This window comes from Phaseolus vulgaris, chromosome 7 (genome assembly GCF_000499845.2).
Source record: "Phaseolus vulgaris cultivar G19833 chromosome 7, P. vulgaris v2.0, whole genome shotgun sequence".
Classification (NCBI taxonomy): domain Eukaryota; kingdom Viridiplantae; phylum Streptophyta; class Magnoliopsida; order Fabales; family Fabaceae; genus Phaseolus; species Phaseolus vulgaris.
The window spans coordinates 17,376,468-17,403,001 of NC_023753.2; the positions used below are offsets into that span (position 1 = coordinate 17,376,468).

A 26,534-nucleotide genomic window follows, 5' to 3' on the forward strand; every position below is an offset into this window, starting at 1 on the left:
CACTTCTTGGTATGAACCCAGTCAACACCCGGGGTCGGTCAATGCCTGAGGCCTGGTCAACCCCCCTTCTCGCCTCACTGCGCCCCTGATGGTTCCTACCAAGTGTTGACTTTGGTCAATGCCAGAGGACGGGTCGGTACACAAGCCCGCCAGTCTTGAGTTGACAACTGTTCAGCGAAAAGACTAAGGCCTCGCCCTACCGTCCTACGTGGCATTCTGCTGACAAGACGTTTCTGCGCGATGACGTGACACCTTGGGTCATGCAGTAATCTTTCAACACGTGGCCCAATCTCACGGCCATGACTTAACGCCTCTTGCGCTTCTCAAGTTTACGTTATAGCTTTCGTAATCGCGCTTCAGACACTGTTCCATCACTTACACTCTCATTTGCTCTCTTTGTCTTCCTTCTCAAAGCTTCCTCTGATTTCTCCTCTCAGACCCAAGACCTTCACTCCTTCGATCATCAAAAGGTATGATTTTTCTGCGTTGATGGTCCTTACTCTTGATTTTACTTGCTGATATTACTGCTTAGGACTGTTTAAATTCTTGCATTTTTGCTTTCCCTCTTGTTTCTTCGTTCACCTGTTTTCTGAACTTCTCGCGGGGGTAGGGTTTTTCTGGGTTTTCTTTCAACTTTGACACCATAGCCTCTGTTTGCTAAACCTTTGTTCTTCCTCTTCTCAGATTTCTTTGTCGTGCCATGGCGCGTACCAAAACCACCGCCAACCCTCCACCTCCCAACGTTAACTACAAACCACTCCGATGAACCCTAAACCTCAACCCTAACTTCCTTTTCGGATTGGAGGGACCATCTAAACAACGAACCCGGGTGCAAGGGTAGGGCCTTCGGGACAAGGCACGATGCTTATATCTCTGTTCGTCCCTGCACAGTGGGCGAGCCTGTATGTGTAGACAACCGCTCGAATGGTGGGGAACCATTCTTTTTCTTCTATCAAACAGTATTCCAGCGCGTTGGACAACGCCTTCCTTTCACAAGCTTTGAAAGGGAGCTTCTGACAGAGGTGAATGTCGCCCCAACCCAGCTACACCCCAACAGCTGGGCTTTCATCAGGGTCTTCGGTATCCTCTTCAGCTATTTCGGGTGCTATCCTCTAGTGGACGTCTTCCTCCATTTCTTCGAGGCAAAGAGCCCTAGGAAGAATCTATGGGTTAGCTTTAGTGGAATCGCTGGGAGGATAATCTTGTCTCTATTCTAGCAGTCATACAAGGGCTTCAGAGGGAAGTTCTTCAGGGTGTGTAGCTCTGAAGCTGACCCCATTGTCCTGGATGGTTTCCCCTTGTATTGGGTAGGGGAACTGAAACTGAAGAAAGCCAAGTCTTTGGACGAGCTAAACTCGGATGATCGCGAGATATGCCAAGTCTTGGCTGGCTTGGGGGTAGTGTTTAATACCGCTGAGCTGATTAAACACGAATACGACCCCGTTGCACTGACCCGCTGTATCGGTATGGGAGTAATCCCTTCTTTACTAGCCTCAACTCTCTATCTCTGTTTATGTTGTTTCTTCTTGCATACTTTACAAACTGTTCTTACACTGCTTTCATGGCATGCTTGCCTCACAACTCTTTTTCTCTGGTGCAGACATGATGCTAGGCGTCAAAAAGCGGAAGAGGTTGGCTAAGGTCTTGGTCGTTCGTGGTAAGGCCACTTCTGGTGGGGCTGGTGCCTCTACACCCCCATCCCTTGATGCTTCTGCTGCCACCTCTCCAACTTCCCCTACCCAAACCACACCAACACTTGCACCTGCTCAAACCACCCAAAACCCCCATTCTCCTCATACCATTCTAACTCCTACCTCTCCACTTCCAATCGTGGCCATCCCCTTGGCCATGGTTGGGACCTCATCTCCACCAGCCCCCCTGTACAAAGGCAAAGGGGTGGTGATTGTTCCCTCAGATGACGAGGAGGATACCGCTGATGGGCCTGTCTTCAAGAGGAGGAGGACCACCACAGTGGCTACATCCCACTCCACCTCTAACAAGAATGCTGAATCTCTGAGGGAGCATCCCCCAAGTGCCTCCTCACCTCCTAACTATATGGCTTTGGGGGAGGGAGCTGAAACTGCCCCTGAGCCCACTCCTGCACCTGCTCCAAAGCTTCCTCGAATCGTCCAACACTTGCTGAAGGGTTTCCAACAAGTGCTCCCGGGAGGCCCAACCGACAAGGCCATGGAGGAGAGTGTTGCTCGTTCCCTTGGGGAATACTTTTCCCGGGCCAGCTCTTGGTGGCAACAAACTAAGGCTAGGGCCAAGGAGTACCAGGCTCTTGCAGATGAGTTAGCCTTGTTGAAGGAACAAACAAACAAACGACCAAGCCCTCCGTTCGTTAAACCAAGAGGCCGCTATTAAAGAGGCCCTGAAGGTGGCGCAAAGAGCTGAGGAAGCAGCTAACAAGAGGCTTCACGAAGCGGGCCAAACATATACTGAGCTTCTGGCCAAAGTAGTGCCCCTTCATGAAGAGATCGTTGAACTGAAAGCCGCCGCCGATACCTCCAAAACCAGAATAACCACCCTTGAGGAGCGCTGTGTTTCTCAAGAGGTAAACCTGGGCAAGGTTGAAGGCTGAACTCACCAAGCAGCTAACACAGAAGGCTGAACTTACCAAGCAGCTTGCTGAGAAGGCTGAGGCCTTGGAGGACATAAAGAAAGAACTGGCTTCCTAGATTGAGCGCTCCCTGAAGGTCGAGAAGGAGCTCATCGATGACGTTGTGAATGCCTTTGCCGCAGGGTTTGAGGAAGCTCTGTCTCAGGTAGTCTGCGAACACCCTGAGATGGACGTCTCCTACTATGCCCCTACTAACCACGTCGTCAAGGGAAAAGTCGTGCCATTGGAATTCTCTGAAGACAACTAACTTTCCCTTTCGTTGTAATTTTATAACTCTGTTACTTGTTCTGTACATTCTGGATGGGCTGAACCTTTTAACTGCAAATATTTACCTCTGCTTACTCTTATTCACTGCTTCAAAGATGTTTCTGTTATTTATCTTTGTCTTTCTTCGCTTAGTTTACTTTCTTTCTCGAACCATAGGTAGCACGCGCTTTTCCTTCTTATCTTTCTTACTAAATCAAACGTGCCTACCTTTCGCTTGCTCTTGCTTCCTTCCTCCTCCTAACTCGTAGAAATTTCTTACCTTGATCTTTGCTTAACCTTCGTGGCCTTGAGGATCCTACCCCTGAAGGTGTTACTGGCCTCGACATCGCTCAACGGCGAAGGAGGACTTATCTTGGCCGAACCTTACGTGCCCACACTCGAGGAGAGACCTGCTGAAAGCAAGGCTGTTTCGTCCTCAGTGTGTCTAAACACTGGGACAAAGTTGCACTTGGTGCCCACGCCCGAGGAAAGGCCTGCTGAAAGCAGTGCCGTATCATCCTCGGTGTGTCTAAACACCAAGGCAACCAATCCTTATCTCTTGCACATGGTGCCTACGCTTGAGGAGCCTGCTAGGAAGCAATGTCGTTTCGTCCCCAGTGTGTCTAAACACCAAGGCAATCAGTCTATTTGGTGCCCACGCCCGAGGAGAGGCCTGCTAAAAGCAGTGCCGTTTCGTCCCCGGTGTGTCTAAACACCAAGATAACCAGGGACTTGGTGTTTACGCCTAAGGAGAAGGTTTCTCGAAGGATAGAGCTGCTCCTACCTGGCGTGTATCTGCACCAAGGCACCTGGCTCTCCACTGTTATGAACTTCCTTTCTGTCCTTGGTGCCCACGCCCAAGGGAGGCGCCCCCGCATCTCTCCTCGAGGTGTCTAAACACTACGGTGGTGGGTTTGTTTCTTACTGAACCGCATTATCTCTTCTTAGAGTTTCTTTACATTGTAATAAGGAAAACTTAAGACAATGTATGCTCAAACTGGTTTTTACTTGGGTGACTTCATTAAAAAACCCCTGAAAGGGAAAAAGAGTGTCCCCTTGAACTGTACACTGTATAGAGTTTTTAACTGAAATAAAACTTCAAGTTTGCCGCGTTCCAAGTGCGTGAGATGAGGCCTCCCTCCAGAGTTTCAAGCTTGTACAACCCGTTCCCCCGAGCTTCAGTTACTCTAAAGGGCCCGATCCACTTAGGGGACAACTTGTTCTCCAACTCATATGGATGAGCTATCCGCATGACCAAGTCAGCCACTTGGAACTGTCGGGGCTTCACCTTGGAGCTGTACTGATGCTCTACTCTTCTCTTTATGGCCTCAGCCTTTATTCTCACATATTCTCGTGCTTCGTCCAACAGATCTAGATTCACCCTCCTCTCCTCGTCGGACTCTTCAGCCACGAAACTCTGGAAGCGCGGTGAGCTCTCGTGGATCTCTACTGGGATCATGGCATCCGATCCGTATACTAGGCTGAACGACATCTCCATGGTGGAAGTTTGGGGCGTGGTGTCATAAGCCCATAGAATCCTGGGCACCTCTTCCGCCCAAGCTCCTTTGGTTTTCTGAAGCCTCCTCTTCAACCCCCTCAGCAAGACTCTGTTGGCGGACTCCACCTGTCCGTTCGTCTAGGGGTGTTCGATTGATGCGAACACTTGCATGATGCTTACCTCAGTACACAGCTTACCCAGTTGTTGGCTTGCAAACTGAGGGGGGTGAATTGTTTAAAGAGAGTTTTCGCAATCTATTGAGCCTTGAATGAAAATACTTCAAAAATATATTGATTAAGAAATCAGTTTTTCAAAACACAAAGCCAAAAGCATAGCACTGGAAAAAAAATTGGTTGTATCGCAGAAACAATCGGTTGTTTATACCAGTAAACAAATATCAAAACTGAATTCTAAAGAGTTAGGGATAGAGAAAATGTACACAAATGTTTATACTAGTTCACTCCAAACCCAGAGCTACATCCAGTCTTCTCAGAAACCCTGAGGAAATCCACTAAGCAATCACAACTTGATCACTTACACCACAACCAAGAAAGTGACCTTGAACACCTCAAGACACACACTCTTCTTGGCCAACACACCAATACTAAGATTGCTGATCTTGATCCCCTCAAGAACACACAACCAATCTCAGCACACACAGAAACGAAAACTTGTTTCACAGAGTACAAGGATTACACTTGTTACAGAAGATAATCTGAAATCAATACAAGCAGAATCCTATTCCACAAACTTTGATCAATCACAAACTTTCAGCAATCTCAGCTCTTTGAAAAACTCAAAAACTCTTAGCAAAAAATTTGTCAAAGATTAATTCTCAAATATGTTTTTCTGAATATATTCAAAGATGTAGTTTGTTATCAAATCTTAACAAACTCTTAAATTGTATTAAAAGATTGGTCAAAGCATTTAATGACTGGAGCGTAAGCAGTTAAATCATTTAAAGCTCAGTCAAAGATAAAACAGTTTTTCTGTTATGGTCCCAAAACAAACAATCGGTTGTTTCCTCGAATCAATCGGTTGTTTTGGTTCTAACAGTTCAACCATTTGAAAAACAGTTTTCAATATTTTCTTAAAACATCTAATTATAAACAATCGGTCGTTTCGAAAAAACAATCGATTGTTTTAACTTAGTTTGAAAACATTTTACTTTCACAAAGATTCAGAATGCCTATGCTTTAGATTCGATCAAGGGGTGGATTACAACACTCAAACTACCCCAGAACTATACTAAACAACACAGCAACAACAAGCACAACCAAGGCTTCAACATCTTTCAAAGGGTTTGAATTCTTCAAAGCTTGAACACCACTTGGTTCAACAATCTCCCCTATTTGATGAAGGCAAATCCCTGGTGCTTGTGTTTGATCTGATTGAATCTGAAGCAGTACCTGCAAAAATATCATTTATACTATCCAATGCTTCTTACAGAAGCAGGTTATATTTTTATATATTCAAGGCATAAAACATGATAACAGATTACACAAAACAATCAGTTGTTTTTATTAGCAGCAGCAGAAAACACTTTTATATCAAAGATTTTAACAGATTTTCCAGTATCAGATAAAGATATACAAGAACCAATTAATTCTCCCCCTATTTGTCTTCATAAATGGACTTTAGCATGTATCAAAACAGATTTAGGAGAGATTATTAAGATCAAGGATACCTAACTCATTTCTTAAGAAGAAAAACCTCTCTTTTGGTAACGGTTTTGTGAAGATGTCAGCTAACTGCAGTTTGGTCTCCACAAACTTCACTTCACAGTTTCCATTGTTTACATGATCCCTGATGAAATGATGCCTTATTTCAATATGTTTGGTCCTTGAGTGTTGAATATGATTTTTGGTAAGATTGATGGCACTTGTGTTATCACACATCAAAGGAACCTTGCTGATTTGTAATCCAAAGTCTGCAAGTTGTTGTTTGAGCCACAAAATTTGTGCACAACAGCTTCTAGCAGCAATGTATTCAGCCTCAACAGTAGAGATAGCAACACATGCTTGCTTCTTGCTATGCCATGAGATTAGGCTTGAGCCAAGAAGGTGGCAAGTGCATCTTGTGCTCTTTCTATCTAGCTTGTAACCTGCAAAGTCAGAATCTGAATAACCAATTAAATGAATTTGAGAGTGAGAAGGATACCATAATCCAACAAATGATGTTCCTTTGAGATATTTCAGAATTCTTTTTGCAGCTTTGAAGTGTGACTCTTTAGGATTTGCTTGATATCTTGCACAAAGACACACCACAAACATGATGTCTGGCCTACTAGCTATTAGATAAAGCAAAGATCCAATTAATCCTTTGTATTTTGTTTGATCTACACCCTTTCCAGCAACATCCGTATCCATGTAACAGCTTGATGGCATTGGAGTGCTTGCTTCTTTGCAACTCTCCATTTCAAATTTCTTGAGAATCTCCTTGCAATACTTTGATTGACTTAAGAAGATCCCATCCTTTGTTTGCTTAACCTGTAATCCAAGAAAGAAAGACAGTTCTCCCATCATAGACATTTCAAACTCACCTTTCATTGCAGCCACAAATTCTTCACACAAACTATCTTGTGTAGCACCAAAGATGATATCATCAACATAGATTTGCACAAGAATTATTTATGCATTTGACTTCTTGATGAAGAGAGTCTTGTCTACCATTCCCCTTTCATATCCATGAGATAGCAGGAAGTTGCTAAGCCTCTCATACCACTGTCTTGGAGCTTGCTTCAGTCCATACAAAGCTTTCTTCAACTTGAAGACATGGTTGGGATACTTATGATCTTCGAAGCCCGGTGGTTGATCTACATAGACTTCCTCATTGATGTAGCCATTCAAGAAGGCACTCTTGACATCCATTTGGAAGAGTTTAAAACCACTATGTACCGATCAGGTAATCGGGAGTGATGACATGGCGGCAAGCGATAATATAGGCGTGTTGAACGGGACACCTGGCTGACAGAAGGGAAGTACGTCGGGAAGTCTGTGTTGTCGCCGATCGTTGACTTGGCGTTCTCCGATCTCTAGTGTGTGTAACCAGTGGTCACCAGAGTTGCGTCATAGTCGCCATGTGTGAGTACTAGGAGATCAGGTGGTTAGAGACCGCCGAAAGGGGCACATCGCCGAAAGATCAGGAAAGCTTGCTTAAGGTTTCCAAGGGGTACAAGTACGGGGGACTAGTGATATGCTTGTCACGCAGCAGTGGAGGATGAGGTTATCAAATGATCATTCCCTAGCCAGAGGTCGGGGCAAGGGAACAGTTTCCCAGAACATGCATGGTGTGCAAGTGAAGCAGATCGTGATAGCGGCAGGCGAGACGACAGAGAAGGTGTGCAAGGTGACACCCCATACTCGCCACTTAAGGGGTCGCGCTCCAAGGTAAGTTGTGCACCACGTTACTCCTTGTGTGGGTAACTTAGTCGAATGGCTTGAAGAGTAGAGGTGACGCTCAAGTGGAGGGAGCTCCAGATGGCGACACGTGTACAACTGGATGCGAGCCACGTGTCCGGAGGTGTAACCGTCAGGAGAGAGAAAATGCTCAGGTATATAAGGAACACTTAACAGACTTTTGAGGTACGCTTTCAGAATACTTTCTAGTACACTGAGATTCACTGCGCACGGTTCCTTGAGTTGAGATATTCTCTCTGAGTTTTTGGTGATTCCGTCACTGACTTGAGCATCGGAGCGCAATCGGCCGCAGCGGCGCCACTTTGTTTTCTTCAGGTTCTTGCTAGGAATTAGGGCGTGAGGAGCAAAGGCTAACGTGGTGCGAAGCTGATCAAGAGGAGAGACCTTTGACGTGGCAAGACTCTTGCACTCAGGTCAACCGGCAGGATCATCAGGCGCCCACCGTGGTGCCGTGTAAAACGTGTTTCCCATCCACAGCGTGAGTTTCTTGAAGTTTCTGCAGTTCTTGTGCGGTTGTGTGCTGGTGCAACCATTTTCGAAGTTTTTCACCGTTTGTTTGAGTTTTCGATCGGTAAATTGAAGTTTTTCACTGTTTGCGCGAGTTTTCAATCGGTAAATCGAGGGTTTTACTGTTCGTTCGAATCTTCAATCGGTGAATCGGGAGTTTTAGTGGAGAAGCAGGAGGTTCGTGTTGAGATTGCGAGTCTCTATGGAGGTTTGGACATCCGAATCAATCCCGTGCTGTTGCGGTTGCGTTCTTGGAAGTTCTTCGGAGTTAAAGAGGTTTTGACCGATTGGTTGTTGGATCGATCGTTCCGCTAGTGAAGGTTCTGGTCGTTGGAGTTTGATCTGTTGGTATTTCATGAGAAAGATGAGAAGTACGCGTCCGAGTCCCGTTGTGCGAGCTGTTGAAGAAAGCGCCATGACCATGGCGCAAATGATGGAGATGATGCGCGCGTTGCAAGAGAATGTGGAGGCGTTGCGCGTCGAGCAAGCGAAGATGCACGAAGACCTGGTCGCCTCTCAGGCCAGAAATGAGGAACTCAGCAAGGTGACTGAGGAATTGCGTCAACCGATGAAGAAGTTACACCGTCATCGCAGCCGCGCGTCTTTCCGTTGCCGTTTGCTCATGCGATCACATACACGGTGATCCCTGCAAGCGTGGTAGCTGTGAAAGCTTCTTTCACCGGCGTGGAGGATCCTGAAGCACATCTCACTGCGTTCCACACGCAGATGATGCTGTCAGGAGGCTCAGACGCAGTTTATTGCAAGATGTTTATGAGCACACTCCAGGGAACAGCGCTGGAATGGTTCGTTAGCCTGCCTACAGGTTACATAACCAGTTTCCAACAGTTCTCAAAGCTTTTCGTCAACCAGTACATCGTGAACAAGGCGCCACCTAGGGTGTCTTACGACTTGTTCGACGTAAGGTAGTATCAGGGAGAGTCCCTCAGGGAATATCTGAATCGTTTCGGAGCACAGATGGTCCGGTCGTCTGCCAAGGACGAGGCGATGTTGGTATACGCCTTCAAAAAGGGCGTACTGCCTGGACCTTTCAGCGAGGCGCTGATTAGGGTCCACCCCGCCACATTTGCTGAAGTTCGGCGACTCGCTGTGGCTCACATCGCCGACGAGAGCGAGGTTGCAGAAAAGAGAGGGAACGTGGCTCCTGCTAGGCCACGGGACCAAACTAGAATTCAGCCGCAGAGGGTGCTGGAGACGGCGGCGGCCAAAAAGGATCAAAGGACTCGCCATCCTTACGATCCAAAGAAAAACAAGGGGAATGGTCCAGGGTGCCCTAGGGAGTTCAATTGCCCCCCGAGGTACAAGTTTGTCATGTGATTGGCGGACCTGATCGCCATTCCCAACATAGCTGCCAGGCTTAAGGCGCCTGAGAAAGTCTCAGACAAGGTGTTAGGAACAAAACCGAACGCATGGTGCGAATTCCACCAAAGTTTTGGTCACTCCCTTGATTCGTGCTTGGCCCTGGGTTACCAACTCGACGATTTGGTCAAGAGCGGCTTCTTGAATGACTACCTGCTGGACAAGAGAACGGGGCAAGCGTCGAGCTCCCAGCCGGCGAGCAGTGAGGGCCAGCAGCATGAGGTGCCCACTCACAGCGAGATCCACACCATCGCTGGAGGTTTCTCAGGTGGTGGATGTACTGCATCACAGAGGAAGAAATATGCAAGGTCTGTGATGGCAGTAGATGTGTTCGAAGATCATTCACCAGATGTGGACATTACGTTCACAAAGGAGGATCTCAGGGACGTTGCGCCTCATGACAATGATCCCATAGTTATCTCGCTAGTCACGACGGGAAGGAAGGTCCCCTAGGTACTGGTGGACCAAGGAAGCTCGGTAGATGTCATGTTCTGGCCGACTTTCACCAAGCTGCAATTACCCCTTGACCAGTTAAGGCCCTACGGAGGATGCTTGTATGGGTTCGCTGGCAACCAGGTGGAGGTCAGGGGGTACATTGAGTTGAGAACCACGTTCAGAGACGAGGCGGTCTTGAGGACGGAGAAGATCAAGTACCTCGTCGTGAATGCCCCCTCGGCGTATAAGCTTAGGGGCAGGAGGTACTTGATCACCCTCAGGAGCGCTCTCCCCTCCACCTTCAAGCGCGAGGAGTTCACGAGGAGAGGAGGCGCTGGGGGGATTGTCCCTGTAGGAAGGGGCGTGGCCATCAGTGCCAGAGAGTGAGGTCGTCGCGACACCCACCCTTGGCCTCTTGAAGACAAGGCACTCGTCGATCTTCTCGTCCTCTGAGTCGACGGCCACCACCACCCTCTTTTGCTTGTCATCAGGGGCTAGACCAGGCAACCCTTGCGCAGAAGTAGCAACGAGAGGAGGACCAGCGGGGGTTGAGCCTCCTGCACCAGTAGGTGTAGTTTGGCAGCGAGCAAGCAACTCAGCTAATCTTTTCCTTTTCTCTTCGTTAAGCACCATATTTGCACCAAGACAACAAGCATAAGGAGATAAATCAACAACAAAAATGCAAGCAAGAAAGATGAAAGACAGGGACAAATACCAATGTAGCCTTGACATCTATAGCGCTGTACTCGTGCTTAATCAGCTGAGCAGTGTTAAACACCAATCCCAAGCTTGAAAGAAGCTGGCACAACTCACGATCGAAAGGGGCCAGCTCCTCAAGACCCATGGGTTTCTTGAACTTTAGCTTCTCCACCCAATAGAGGGGGAACCCATCTAGCAGGGTGGGGTCATAAGCACTACAGCATACCCTAAAGAACTTCCCTTTGAAGCCTTTGTAAGATTGTTGTAAGAGAGTTAGGAGAACACTCCCCACCACCCCGTTGAAGCTTACCCAGAGCTTTTTCCCTGGACTTTTTACCTTGAAAAAGTGGAGGAAGACGTCCACTAAGGGGGTGTGCCCGAGATGGTTGCATAGAATCGTGAAAGCCCTCACGAAGGCCCAGTTGTTAAGGTGCAACTAGGCAGGGGCCACGTTGATTTCGATTAAGAGGGCTCGCTCGAACCCAGTGAGCGGCAAGCGGATTTGATCTGCTTGAAGATGGTGGCGTACAAGAAAAATAAGGGTTCCCCAGCGTTGGCGCGATCGTCAGCACATACAGGTTCGCCCTTCGCGCAAGGTCGAATTGATACATATGCGTCAATCTCCCTCCCAAATACATGGCACTTGGGGTCAGCCTCTTCCTCTCAATGCTTCCTCACGTCCTCGTTGAAAGTAAGTTTGGAAGTCTCGGCGAGGAGGTCAGCGAAAGCCCAAGGGTAGAGGGCTTTGTAATCGACGGAGGGAGGAGGGTTGGAGGTGGTTTTGGTTCTGGCCATCTTGAAGAAAGCTAAAAAGGGAGAGGAGAAAGAAAGAAAAACGAGGGTTCAGAAGAAGCGACGGCGTGGCTCAATGAATCAAAAGAAACAAAGATTCAACAAATCGAAGAACACAAACAGTGTAAAAAGCAGAAAACCTAAAGTGCAGAAATTGTAAACAGACCCGGAGCAGTTATCGCATGTTTTGAGTGGCGGAATCATGAAACAAGAGCAAGTCATGAAATAAAAATGATACCTTTAAGAAGTTAAGGTTGGAAGGTCGAGATGGATGAAGGAGAAGCGAGAGAGTTTGAGAGAAAGAGAATGATCGAAGAAAGTTTCAGCGAAGTGATGGAACAGAGCAGAAGCGCAGGGTTTTGAAAGGGTTTAACGTAAACAAGGGAGCGCAAACGGCAATAAGTCCTAGTCGTTGATCCAGCCACGTGTGCGCAGATTAAAACAAGTATGGAGAGACGTCACTTCGATGCATTGTTCAAGTCCTTTCACCCAGCCCCACGGAGGTCGCCAAGGGCGATGACTTAGTCTCTTCGCTGAACAAGTTAACAGCTCGAGACTGAGGGGCTTGTGTACTGACCAGTCCTCGGACCACTAGTAATGGTGGGCCACGTAAGTTAGGTCCCACAAGCGACATGGGCCAGTGTGCCGATTAGTTGTCGGATGTCGATCACCAGGATGTGTTGACGTGTCCTCGGCAACAGAGTAAGGCTGATGTGACATTGAGCATCGGTGGTTTGAACAATTGAATTGGACCATGAAAGGTAGGTCCCAGGAAACACACCAGTTATCAGTAAAATGCCCAATGGTAGGGGGAGCCTAAATCATAAAGTACCCATGTGTGTGGTGTGGAAAGCGCAACTGGGCGCGGCACGAGTAAAGAGTCTTGGAAGGCACGAATGCCCGTTAGGGTTAGGGTTTCCAAGGGAAGTTGCATGCATGGCACGTGAATAGTTAGGGCACCCTTAGAACAGATGGTCCCAGAGATTTAGTGCACGAGTTGGTACCCAGGTGGCCATTCTTTTAGAGGTTGCACTCTACCATGGGGAGCCTTACGCACTAGATTACACTAAGATTGGGTAATAGCGACGCAAGGGCATTTCTCCAGAAACCCTAAATGCGGGTAATGAAAACAAAAGAAACCCTAGGCTATATAAAGGGTAGTAAGAAAACTCACAAGGGACGTAGTTTCTGAGATTAGAACTATTACACACATACTATTTCTTAGCCCCAATATTGACTTGAGCGTCGGAGTGCAAACGTTCTCTAGGGCACCCCCTTTCTCTTTGCAGGTACAGAGTGTTTCGGTCCAGGAAAGCGCAAACCTAGGAAGGGACAAGAGGGCATGGGATCGTCGTTAGAGTCAACCGGCAAACGAGTCAACCGGCAAGAACAAGGACCATAGCAAAGGGAATTGATATATGACAAGACTTAAAAGAGTATTCAATAAAATTACAAGAAAAATATTAAGGTACACAAGAAAAGATAGTACTCAAGTTGAAACCTAGAGAATGGTACTAGAATTGGAAGAAAAAAACCAAAAACATCACTACTGGAATTTTGCGTAAAATTTTTCTCAACTTTCAAAATTTATGCTGGAACCGAATACTTCAAATTTGGAAAGAAATTTAAACCACAAAAGCCTCAATATCTTAACTCAAATTAGGCGCTAGAAATTTACCAAAACAGTGCACCAATTAATTGTGAATTTTTTTTTCAAATCACTGCCGCTTCACTTTTTTTTCAGGGTCAGAATTTTGCACTCTATTCGCTTTTCATTTATCATTTTTTTTGTATTTTGAATTTTGCTATACTTTTTTTTCACTCTTTTTAAACACCCCCGAACTATTCAAATACATAATCTCAAAATTTTTCGCCAATGGGATTAATTTTCATAAATGTTTTCAACCATCACAAAATCAGTAAAACAGAGGAAACCTACACTTGAATTAAAAACATAATCGAAAACTTCAAAGACACAATGGAATTGATGTAAATGAACTTGTAAGGAACTAACACACAAGCATGAAGTCAAATCTGGAAAAATAAAAATGCACCAAAGTTAAATTCAGAAATATAAATTTGCACACAAATTAAAATCAAGCAACCAAATCAAAAACAATAAGCACCACTTGGAATTGATGACATTTGTAGGATAAACATGACTTGACAAAACTGAAATGGATTTCAAAAAATTAAAATAAAACAACCAAATCAAAAACAATAAGCACCACTTCGAATTGATGACATTTATAGGATAAACATGACTTGACAAAACTGAAATGGATTCAAAAATTTAAAATAACTCAAACCAAACAGATTGCACCGATTAAAAAAATAAATAAGACTCAAATAAAGCAAAAGCACAATAGCACACACAATTACTCAATAGAATCCTATAAAATTTGCAACACAAATTGTTCAAGACCAATTGAACAAAATGAACCAAATAGAATTTTAAAATAGCAACTGATCCTATCGGTTGACCTAGCGCAAGAACGATGCCTCGTCACGATCTTTCCTCACCAGCTTTGACACCACGTGTTCTTCAAGTCCACTCCACAGATTGTCTCTCTGAACCTGAAAACACAAGATGGCGCCTTTGCGGCCGGTGGCGCTCCGACGCTCAAGTCAGTAACAAGAACACCCAAAAACTGAGAGAAAACTATGCTCTGTAGAACCGTACTAAAGTGCACTCAACCCAAAACAATGAGCCGTAATGATAGTACTTCTGCAAATTCTGTTAAGTTTACCTTTATAGCTAGGTTTTTTCTCTCTCCAGGCAGTTACGCTTTGGAGGCGTGGCTCGCATCCAACCCTGCACGTGTCACCATCTGGGCTGGGGTAGCAGGTAGTACCCAACCCTACACGTGTCATCATCTGAGCTAGGATAACTTGAGCGTCATTTCTATATTGCATCCAACCCTACACGTGTCGTCATCTGGGTTGGGCTAACTGGTAGTACCCAACCCTACACGTGTCATCATCTGAGCTGGGTAACTTGAGCGTTATTTCTATGTAGTAACCAGCCGCGCGGCCAAGTCTCCTATTCAAGGAGTAATCTAGCACGTAACACGCTCTGGAACACCACCCGACAAGGCGAGTATCGGATGCAACAAAGTACACCATCTCTGTGATATCGCTTGTCGTAGGTGCCACCCTCCTTATTGCTACGCCATGCGTGTTCCAGCTGAGGAAACCTTGCCACTAACGAATGTCCACTATGGGAATCCCGTCGTTTATGAGCAAGTTGTTCCCTCCAACTCACTCGAGCTTCACGCCCCATGCTGGCGTAACAGTCGTCTTACTGAACTTACACGCTTGAACTTACTCGTCTGAGCCTCCAACAGCTTTAACTAAGTTTACTGGAAACTCGGCGATGTGCTCCTTGCGGTGATGTCAGACCACCTGATCTTCCATTATCTAACACGTCGATGACACACAAACTCGGCGACAACCGACGATGTACACTGCAGAACACCACTTCCACGAAAGGCGACCATGCTCACTTCTGGACCATTCATCTTTCTCTTGTCCACGTGTCCTGCTGAGCACGCCCCACATAGTCACTTGCTAGACACGTCATCACACCCGGTGACCTGATCGGTACACAAGCCCTCCAATCTTGAGTTGTGGCTTGTTGAGCGAAAAGACTAAAGAGTCAAATTTTCGGCGACCTACGTGGCCTTGCGCGTTGGCACTCATACTGTTTACTGATTTGACATTTCACCAACCCCTTCGATCAAACGACACGTGGACTTATCAACGACTATTATTTGTTGTCGTTTGCGCTTCTTGCAACATTCAAAATTCTTAATACCTTCGTGCAACTTCACTGTTTCATTATCTTCTTCTTCACTTCAAACCCCCTGAAATACTCTAGCGAAAATACTCTAGCGAATGTTTCGTCTCCTCAATCATCATCTTGCTCAACACATTTCTGATCATCAAAAGGTAACCGTTCATCTCTTCTCACTGATATTTGCTGCATTTTAATCGGTTTGCATCATCCATTAACTGTTTGGAGCATACGCGGTGGGTTGTTTTTGCTCTTTGCTTCACTTTTTCCTGCGTCTAGGTTTTCTAGCCTTTTCTCTGCGAGGCCCCCTTGATGTGATTCCACTAGCACAATATGAATGATTCTTGACATTCTTAGGAATCATCTTGACTTGGATATGAGATAGGCACTTTATCATAGAATTGGATCAAGGTTCTATGAACAAGAACTCCCCAAGACTAGTACCAAAACCCAAACTCACTTGGAAGTTCCATGTATTGTCAAATTGAACCGATTAAAATGGAACAAAAGGCAAGATTACCGCATAGAAATGCTGGAAACTTAAAAGCACTGAACCAAATCAAACAAAAGAAGAACAGCCAGCTGAAAATTGAAAAAGCCGAACCAAAAAAAAGGTAAGAACACAAACTAGGACATGAACATAAAAAGAGAAGGAAGGAAGGAGAAGAGAAAGCTCATGAAGATGGAGGAATGGTTGGATGATCACGCCACTTAGAGGATGGTGACTCCAAGATGAGTGTGCAAGCCGCCACTTGAGGTAACCATTGAACTCTCAAGATAAGACTAGTGAGGAAGGCACAAAGCTCTCCTATGCTCTCTCAAAAATTGAGTATAGTTTCTCTAATCAAAATTCAAATCTGAATTGTACAAGCTAAGAACCTTTATTTATAGCCTAGAGGTGCTGAAAAATAGGTGGGAAAATTCAAATAAACTCATTTGAAATTCCCACCAAAAACAAGTCACATGGGAGGTGTGACGTTTTTCTACTATGACACCTCCTAAAAATACACCTACACCACTCTCCTAAGTCACATGGACAATGTGACTTTATTTTTACATTTTCACACTCCTTTATTTAATAACCACACCTCCTAAAACTATACAAGAGTATTTCAAAGCTTGGCCTTGCCCCTAATGGGATGGACTTGGGCTCTTTGGGCTTTGGTGATGGAGATCAAGGCCAAGGACAAATAGAAGCCAATCAACAAGGACAAGAGGAGGAAGAGGATCACGAGGTAGATGTGCAAGACGTTACTCATCCTTCTCAAAGGCTTACAAGAAGCATGTTCAAGGCCTTAGGAAATAATGGACAATTGTTTTCTTTATTTGTAATATCTTTGGTAGATGGTGCTTAAGTGGGAAACATAAGAAACCTCTTGTGTAAAAGCATCCTTAGTTGTAGTTTAGAAATATTAGTAGCTTAGGGGGGAGTGAACTTAGTAAGGGATGCTAGGGGGAGTGTAGATATGATTTAGGAGGTGTCAAACTAGGAAGGAAAGTCACACTTCCTTCATGCACTAGTTGGCGCCGAATTTGAAGGTCATTAGGGACACATTTGCATTTGATTAGTCTTGCATTTCAGCACCTTATAGGCTATAAATAGAGGTGTTGCCCTTGTACAAATCAGATTTGGAAATTGTAGTAAGAAAACTCTACTCAAATTGAGAGAGAAATTGGAAGAGCTTTGGTGCCTTCATCAAGTCTTATCTTGGGTGTCTATGGTGAACCTCAAGTGGCGGCAGCTCACTAATCTTGGAGTATCCACACTCTAAGTGGCGTGATCACTCACCTCTCCTTCCATCTCCATAAGTTTTCTATTCTCAAGCTTTGTTTCTTCTTCATGAATCATGTTCTAGTTTTACTTGTTCATCAAATTCTGTTCGGTACCTTGTTGTAATTTGCAATTCTGTTCGGTGCATTGGTTATATCTTTCAATTATGTTCGGTTTTCAATTGTAGTTCTTCAATTCTTGTTGATTGATTCAATTTGACAATACATGGACTTCCATGTGAGCTTTGGTTCGGTGCAAAGTTTTGGTGAGTTCTTGAATTAGAACATTGATCCAATTCTAATTAAAGTGCCAATTCATGACCAACTCAAGTTGTTCCTAAGAATGTCAAAAAATCATGTATTCTTGCTATTGCATTCACATCATTTGGCCTTCTAGGGCTTGGGCTTGGGCTTGGGCTTTGGGCTTGGGCCTCATCTTTATTTTATGTCTTCTTTTAATTTTGAGAAGACTAGAAGGAAGAACTTCAAATGTGAGAGTGGATGTCCTCTTCCTCCATTAATAAAAGCCTCCTTTATTTGATTCTCATCATACTCCTCGAGTTGGAGAGAATTCGTCCATGAATTCTGAATCCCTGCATATAACAAAGTCAGTTTATTCTTACAATTAAAAGTGGAAGAAAAAGGAAAACATGACTTAGCATTTGGAAACAATGGGATTTCAGAAAAGGAGGTTCTATAAAACGACCAAGTTGGAAAAATTTGTTTAGGAATGATGATATCTTTTGGAAAAAGTCCTCTTAAATGGTGACAACCATTAAGAGGTATGAAAAAATCATCCCTAACATTTTTAAACCAAGATGGTGGTGAAGTAAGACCCTTTGGTAATGAAAAAGATAAGGAAGGAAAACACCTTGGATGTGAAAGTATAAGACCCATGTCAACTTGGCCTTCTTTGTCTTTTTCATTTTTACTTGTGATAGGTGGGTGAGTGAGGTCTTGTTTTACCTTGTTTAGCTTTAAGATTTGCTTTTGTGGACAATGAAGAGCGATGTGCCCAAAACCTAAACATTTAAAATATTTGATATTTGAAGTTTTGGTAGGTGACTTAGGAGTAGAAGGATTTGTAGTAGAAACTTTTTTTGGAAACAAGGTTTGTTTGGAAAAATTGGAAGGAGAATTTTGAGTAGAAATTTTGTTGGCATCCTTTCTAGAAGATTTGTAGAAATCATCATCATGAGTATTTTTGAAAGTTGTTTTCAAAAGATAGGATTCCACCTTGATGGCTTTGCGAAACACTTTCTTTAAAGAAGAGTACTCATTTAATTCTACAAATTCTCTAATATCTCTTCTCAAACCACGTACAAACCATTTTATCTTTGACTCTTCATTAGCATGTATATTCATTTTAGTCAAAGTTGTTTCAAAATCTTTAAAGTATTCATCTACCATCCTATGTCCTTGAGGAAGCCTTTGGAACTTCAACAAGTGTTCCTTCCTAGAAGGAGGAACAAACCTCGCGCGCATACGCTCTTTCAAAGCATTCCAAGAAACCACGGGAGGTTTCTTGCGATATATAATGTCCATTACAATTTTATGCCACCATTCTTTGGCATAGCCCATAAAGGATGAAGAAACTACCCTAAGTTTATCGTCATCTTGGACCTTATACACATGAAAATAATGGTCAACCTTAGCCTCCCAATCTAAATACACATTAGGATCACTATCACCATTAAAACTAGGGACTTTGGCACAAGAAATGTTGAACACTTGGTGATATCTTTGGTCACGGTTATAGCTCTCTTCATGAGAATGATGGTGAGGCTTCCTTCTTCTATGTTCCTCTTCACAGCCAAAGTCATTTGAAGAACCTCTTGATGAAGGTCTATGTGAATGATGCCCACCATTGATAGAGTGAGATGGCCTAGCTTGTTGCACCTCCATCTTTTGCAATTTTTCTTCCAAACGCCTAATGGTGTGTTGAGCTTCATGCAATTCTCCAAGGACCGAAGCTTTGGAAGGAGAATGTTGTTTGTAAGATGCACCACTTGAATAGCCAGCCATTTGCAAATGAAAACAGCAAACACACAAAAACAGCAAACAAGTCAAGAAACAAAGTTAGCAAAAAAAATGAATTTGGCACCCAAATTGCTGAAGTAAATTTGGCCAGAAAAAGAGGTTACTCTCAAAGAAATAATGTCCCTGCACCAATCTGATCTTGAGGTCTTGGAATCCTCAAATGAAATATGTCAAAGCAAGGCACACCAATCTCAAAGCCAACCACAACAAAACCAATGAAGCAATAAAGACAAACAAGAAAAGTATAAGCAATGAAAGGCTATAACAAAAGGAATACTAGATGTTTGACAAACTCAAACATTAATGAACAAAAGACAAGCAAGAAAAATAAGGAACTCAATGAGAAAGTAGGCACACAAAAGAATACTTAAAGAAAAGCACTAGAGTAGATGAAGAAAACAAAAATTAGCTACTGGAAAATATTTTTTATGCAAACTGGCTTGATGTTCACTGATTTAACTGGAATGATATAAAGCGAACTGGATTATGAAATTTTAACCACATAAACTTGAAGATCTTAGCTCAAAAATGGCACTGGAATCACGCAAAAACAGTAAGCCAATTAATTGAGATAAAGTTTTCAAAATCGCTGCCAGATTACCATATTTTTTTTGGCAGAATTGTACACTTTTTGTATTTTATTTATCATTTTTTGTGTACTTTGAATTTTTGAGTACTTCTTTTTTCTACTCTTTTCTAACACTTTGAAGAACATAAATCAAGAATTTCAGAATTTTCCAGTGAGTAAATCAATTGAAATAAGGAAAAAACAGTAAGCACGTTTTCAGAAAACAGAGGAATCCTAATAGGAATGAAAAACAGAATTATGAACTAGCAAAGACATAATGGAAAATGATGTATAGGAACTTGTATAGGTCTAGAATACAAGCATGAACTCAAACTAAAACAGAAAATGCACAAAGGATCAAGTATCAAACTCAGAAAATTATATGACACCAAAGCAAGAAACAACAAATTCAATAAAAGTACTACAAGAAGTGATGACAATTATGGAAAAACAAGACTAAGACAAAACTTGTATGGATTCAAAAAGGAAAATACTCAAACATATGATAGGCACAATTAAGAAAACAGCAAGAAAACTCAAATAAGCCTAAAACAGAACCGTAAATTGCAAGAAATTAAAGAGCTCTTGAAATTAAAGTTCTACACAACTCAAAAATTAAACAAGAACACCCTTGTTCTTTTTGTCTTCCTCTTTTCGGTTGAGTCGTTCTGCTTATAAACTCTCATCTCTTCCCTTTTTCATCTTCTTTGCAGCTCTTCCGATGGTTCGCACCAAAATCACTCTGAACCCTCATCCATCCTCTCAAAACCCTCCGACGAAAACTCGTAGGGCCAACCCCTCTTCTTATCGCAATCCACCAAGGGATCCTAGTGTCCCTTCGAGCCAGGCCGTGAGACTCGCGTCCTCTCGACCTATCCATGGGCCACTTCAGCCTTGTTGGGTGAGACCTCCTCCATTAACACCGACGTCGACGTCCTCCGCCTCAAGAAAGGTGATCAAGCTCACCTTTCTTTCAGCAAGGAACACGATGACTAGGTGTCTGTTCATCCTTGTCCTCCCAGAGAACCCATCTGCACTGACGACCAGGGGAGCAACGGGAAACCCTTTTGCTTCGTCTATGCCACGATGTTCAAGAAGGTCAAGCTTCGCTTCCCCTTCACTCGTTTCGAGAGGGAGCTCTTGACCGAGCTTGACATAGCCCCTGCCCAGCTTCATCCCAATAGCTGGGCATTCGTCAGGGCATACCAAATTATCTGTGCGCACTTGGGACATTCAGCTTCTGTGGACGTGTTCCTCTATTTGTTCGAGGCCAAGAACCCAGGCGATCGTCTATGGGTCAGCCTCAATGGGGTTGTTAGGAGGTCCATCCTCTCCATCTTCCAACAATCCTACAAAGATTGGAAAGGGAAATTCGTGCGTGTCTGCTGCAATGACCAAGACCCCACTCTCCTCGATGGATTTCCCTTGTATTGGGTGAACAAGGGAAAGAAAGAGACTAGCTTCAGGAGGGCTAGAGGGCCAGAGAAGATAGGGGAGCTCGACAAAGACCTATGCAACTTCTGGAAAAGAGTTGCCTCCTCCAACGTAAATTTGGCCACCTCTTCCATCATCGCTTATGAATTCCACGAAGGTCAACTGGACGTTCATATAGGTTTGTCTTTCCCTAATCCCCGAGTTCCCTTTCCTTGAATTCGCATCACCCTGTCTTTTATATTGATGTTGTCGTTCTGATTCGCGCGTAGTCTTAACTAGCTAGTCCATGCATTGACTCACACTGCTTATTTTCTTGTGCATCATCAACTGCTTGAATTGGACTGGTTTGTGATCGTTGGCTTTTCTGTGCAGATATGATGTTGGGGAAAGAAAGGATGGCTGAGTTGCGCTCCATAGCTAAACTTCACAACCTGGCGGCGAGCTCTCAAACCATTCTGAACTCCGTTGCAGAAATCGCCGCCGCCCAAGGCAAATCTCCGCCAGTTGGCCCATCCACTGCCGCTGCTCTTCCTGCCTTTGAGCGGAAGAAACTACTACCCAAATGGGCTAAGAGGAAGGCCCCCATGGTAGTGTCAGACGAAGAGGCAGACGAAAGCACCGAGGACGGGCTGATCTGCAAGAGGAAAAGGGGGGTTGTAACTGTGCCACCAGCAGCTGAAGGCGCCACCCCAGATTACGTCGAGAACCCCCCCAGCGCCTCCATGCCATTCGAGTCCGCTGGGGATGTTCTTGCAAATCCAAGTTCATTCTCCTTTCTTCGTTCGAGTCTTCCGCCACGAAGTTTTGGAATCTCGGCGAGCTTTCCTGGGTTTCAACTGGAATCATCGCATCACACCCATACACCAAACTAAACGGGGTTTCGTGGGTTCCCGATTGCTCAGTGGTATGATACGCCCATACTATATGGGGAACCTCTTCAGCCCAAGACCCTTTGGCCTTCTGCAACCTCCTCTTCAATCCTCTCAACAAGATCCGGTTGGCTGACTCCACTTGCCCATTCATTTGTGGGTGCTCCATATAAGCAAACACCCGTTGTATCCCAACATCCCCACACAGCTTCTTCAACAGGTGACTTGCAAACTGAGTCCCATTATCTGATACCAAACGCTTGGGCACACCAAATCGACACACAATATTCTTCCACAAAAAACTATGAATCTTGTGCGTGGTGATCTGGGCTACTGGTTCTGCTTCAATCCACTTCGTGAAGTACTCGATCGCCACTACCAAATCCTTCATTTGCCTGATCGCCAAAGGAAAGGGTCCCAGAATATCGATTCCCCACGTATGGAACGGCCAGGGGCTGTAAATTGACTTCAGCTCTTCTGGAGGCGCCTTGTGCCAATCGGTGTGCTGCTGGCATTGCTTGCAACACTGGGCATATTTCTTGCAATCTTCCCTCATTGTGGGCCAGTAATAACCTGTGCGGAGGGTTCTTGTTGCCAAAGCTCGACCCCCGATGTGACTCCCACAAATCCCCTCATGGAGCTCAGCCATAATTCTCATGCACTTCTCTCCATATACGCATACTAAAAGAGGATGTGTGAACCCGAACCTGTACAACTCGCCATCGATGAGGGTGAACCTGCTGGAGTTCTTCTTTATCTTTCTGGCCTCCGTCGAGTCCATTGGGAGCACGCCATCCGCCATGTAGCGCTGGTATGGCGTTATCCATGTATCTGGCTCATGGATAGCGCAAACTTGCGTCATCTTCGTCTCCCCCCCCCCCTGGACGTTCTCTAACTCTCAGCGTCCTCAAAGTCTCCTGAGTCAAAGATCTATGACTCCTCGCCGTCCTTTCCATTGACTTGCACACATGAAGAACCTGGTGATCTACCACGAATGCCCGAGGTGTCTTCAAAGTTTCTCGTATAACGGTCCTCTGCCTGCCCCCCTTGCCCGAACTGGCGAGCTTGGCTAGCACGTCAGCTCGGGCATTCTGCTCCCTTGGCACGTGCACCACTTCAAACAAAATGAAGGACCTCTTCAACTCTTGCACATACTCCAGGTAAGCCGTCATCTGCGGATCTTTGGCCTGAAACTCACCCGTTACCTGCCCAGTGACCAACAACGAGTCACTCTTGGCCATCAGCACCTTTGCTCCCATCTCCTTCGCCAACAAAATACCGGCGATCAAAGCCTCATACTCTGCTTGATTATTGTTGGCTTTGAAGGAAAACCTCAGAGATTGTTCTATCAACACACCGTTGGGTCCTTCCAAAATGATTCCAGCTCCGCTACCCAGCTGGTTAGACGACCCATCCACCGAGAGCACCCAACGAAAATCATCCCTTGCACTCTGCATTGTTTCAGAAGATAGCTCGACCACAAAGTCAGCGAAGATTTGCCCCTTGATCGGTCCCCGGGGCTCGTACTTGATGTCGAATTCTGACAACTCCACCGCCCATTTCACCATCCTTCCAGCTACATCCGGTTTCTTCAAAACCTTCTGGATGGGTAGGTCGGTCATTACCAACACTATAAAGCTCTGGAAGTAATGACGCAGCCTCCTCGCCGAAAACACTACCGCCAGCACTGCTTTCTCTAAGGCCTGATATCTCACTTCTAGGCCCTGCAACACCTTGCTAACAAAATAGATAGGCCTCTGGACCTGATCTTGATCCTGGACGAGCACCGCACTTATCGCCTTCTCAGTTATGGCAAAATATAACCTGAGGGGCATTCCCATTTGAGGTTTGCACAGAACCGGCGGGCTCGCCAAATACGCTTTGAGCTTCACAAAAGCTTTTTCACACTCCCTCGTCCAGACAAACCTGTTATTCCTCTTCAGACATTGGAAGTATGGGTGGCCTTTTTCTCCACTGGCAGACACGAACCGAGACAGGGCGGCCATCCGGCCTATGAGCTGCTGCACCTCCTTTACAGTGGCAGGACTCCTCATCGCCAGAATGGCAGCACACTTGTCGGGATTCACCTCGATTCCCCTCTCAGTCAAGAGAAATCCCATAAACTTCCCTGCCTACACGCCGAAAGTGCATTTCTCGGGATTCAATTTTAGCTTGTACTTGGCTATTGTAACGAACAACTCCTCCATATCAGTAACGTGCCTTCTCTTTTCCAGAGACGTCATGACCATATCGTCAACATACACTTGCACGTTTCGCCCAAGCATAGGCACAAGCACCTTATCCATTAGCCTCTGGTACGTGGCTCCCGCGTTCTTCAGCCCAAAAGGCATCACCTTGTAGCAGTAGCACGACCTTTCCGTCATGAAAGCAGTCTTTTCCTCATCCATGGGATGCATCTTAATCTGGTTATATCCCGAGAAGGCGTCCAAGAAACTGAGCAATTTGCACCCAGACACACTGTCTACCAGGGCATCTATGCTCGGCAAAGGATAAGAATCCTTTGGACAGGCTTTATTTAGATCCGTAAAATCAACACATATCCGCCACTTCCCACTGCTCTTCTTGACCAGAACGACATTGGCGAGCCATTCTGCATACTGAATCTCCCTGATATGGCCTGCCACAAGGAGTTTCTGCGTCTCGTCCCTGATCGCCTGCCTCTTTTCTTCGTTGAACTTTCTCCTTCTCTGGCGGATCGGCCTGACTTGGGGATCCATTGCCAAACGATGACACAAAAAATCGGGGTCAATCCCGGGCATGTCTGAAGCAGACCATGCAAACGCGTCCAGGTGTCTACTTATCACTTTGGCGATCTGGTCCTGCGTCTCGCCATCTAAGGTTTTCCCCAGCTTAAACGTTTTGCCGCCGATCTTCTTCTCAAGCCACTCCTCGACTGGCTGATCAGAGCTCTCGCAATTCCTGACTCCCTGGCGATCTCCGGGCAGTTTTTCTCTTCCTCCACCCGAGCGGTGTTCTTGGACCTCGCCTCAACATCCTCCATTGCCGCATCCCCCTCAGCGGCCACCTCCAACGTTGTATCCACAACTTGCCGATTTTCCTACTCAATCCTCACACCAGGGGGTGGCGTTGTGGTTACATGGCATACCGATCTCTTGTTCTTGAGGTTGTTTTCATAGCACTTCTTAGCCTCCTTTTGGTCAGAACGGATGGTGATGACCACCCCCTCCATCGAAGGTAACTTGACCTTCATGTGCCTTGTTGAAGGCACAGCTCCTGTCCTGTTAAGTGTTGGCCTTCCCAACAGGATTTTGTATGCCGACGGAGCGTTCACAACAAGGTACCTGATCTTCTCTGTGCGCGAGGCCAGCCCATCTGTGAACGTCGTCCTTAACTCAATGTACCCCCTGACCTCCACTTGATCACCGGCAAAACCGTATAAACAGCCCCCATATGGCCTCAGCTGGTTAGGGGATAACTGTAACTTTTCGAAAGTTGGCCAAAACATCACGTCTGCCGAGCTTCCTTGATCGACCAGCACCCGATGGACCGTCCTTCCCGCCGTAACAAGCGAGATTACAATAGGGTCATTGTCATGAGGCACAACATCCCTAAGGTCTTCTTTGGTGAACGTAATGTCCACGCCGGGTGAGTGATCCTCAAAAACCTCCACTGACATCACGGACCTTGCATACTTCTTTCGCTGCGATGTAGTACACCCACCACCCGAGAATCCACCCGCTATGGTGTGGATCTCGCCGTGAATGGGTACTTCGTGCTGTTGTCCCTCACTGCCCGCCGGTTGTGAACCCGATAATTGCCCCGCTTGCTTCTCCAACAGGTAATCCTTCAAGAATCCACACTTGACCAGCTCGGCGAGTTGGTATCCCAAAGCCAAACACGAATTGATAGAGTGGCCAAAGCTCTTGTGGAACTCACACCACGCGTCTGGTTTTGGTCCCAACACCTAATCCGTTGTCTTCTCAGGCACTTTGAGCCTGGCAGCAATGTTCGGGATGGCGATCAGGTCAGCCAATCCCATCACGTACTCGTACCTCGGCGGGCGATTAGTCTCTTTGGGCCGCCCCGGCCCCTTCCCCTAGCTCTTCTTTGGGTCATAAGGATGACGCATCCTTTGATCCCTCTTCCCCGCCGCCTCCATCACCCTCTGCGGCTGGATCCTCGTCTGAGCGCGTGGCTTAGCTGGGGCCACATTTCCCCTTTTCTTGGAGACTTCGCTCTCAGGGGCGATGTGAGCCATGGCACGTCGCCGGATTTCAGCGAACGTGGCGGGGTGACTCCTGATCAGCGATTCACTAAAAGGCCCAGGCAACACGCCCTTTTTGAAGGCATGTACAAACATTTCTTCATCCTTACCTGATGGCAAATTCATGGAGCTCTTCTCGGAATCATGTGAAGAATGGTGCGGAAGCTATGGTTGTAAATGTGCAAGATCCTCCTAGGAGCTATGGTGATCTTGAA

General features: G+C 45.6%; 2 protein-coding genes across 2 annotated transcripts; both read right to left on the reverse strand.

Annotated features, from left to right (window-relative positions):
- Window positions 1–3,950: 3,950 nt before the first annotated feature.
- Window positions 3,951–4,367, reverse strand: LOC137829164 (uncharacterized). The gene has a single exon (XM_068635959.1). The coding sequence runs from the start codon at window positions 4,365–4,367 to the stop codon at window positions 3,951–3,953; it is 417 nt and encodes a 138-aa protein (XP_068492060.1).
- Window positions 4,368–25,152: 20,785 nt separating this feature from the next.
- Window positions 25,153–25,731, reverse strand: LOC137829166 (uncharacterized). Its single transcript, XM_068635960.1, has one exon. The coding sequence runs from the start codon at window positions 25,729–25,731 to the stop codon at window positions 25,153–25,155; it is 579 nt and encodes a 192-aa protein (XP_068492061.1).
- Window positions 25,732–26,534: the final 803 nt, after the last annotated feature.

Excerpts from the sequence above, each read along its gene's own strand:
- LOC137829164 (XM_068635959.1), bottom strand. The coding sequence starts at position 4,367 with ATGGAGATGTCGTTCAGCCTAGTATACGGATCGGATGCCATGATCCCA.
- LOC137829166 (XM_068635960.1), bottom strand. The coding sequence starts at position 25,731 with ATGTCAGTGGAGGTTTTTGAGGATCACTCACCCGGCGTGGACATTACG.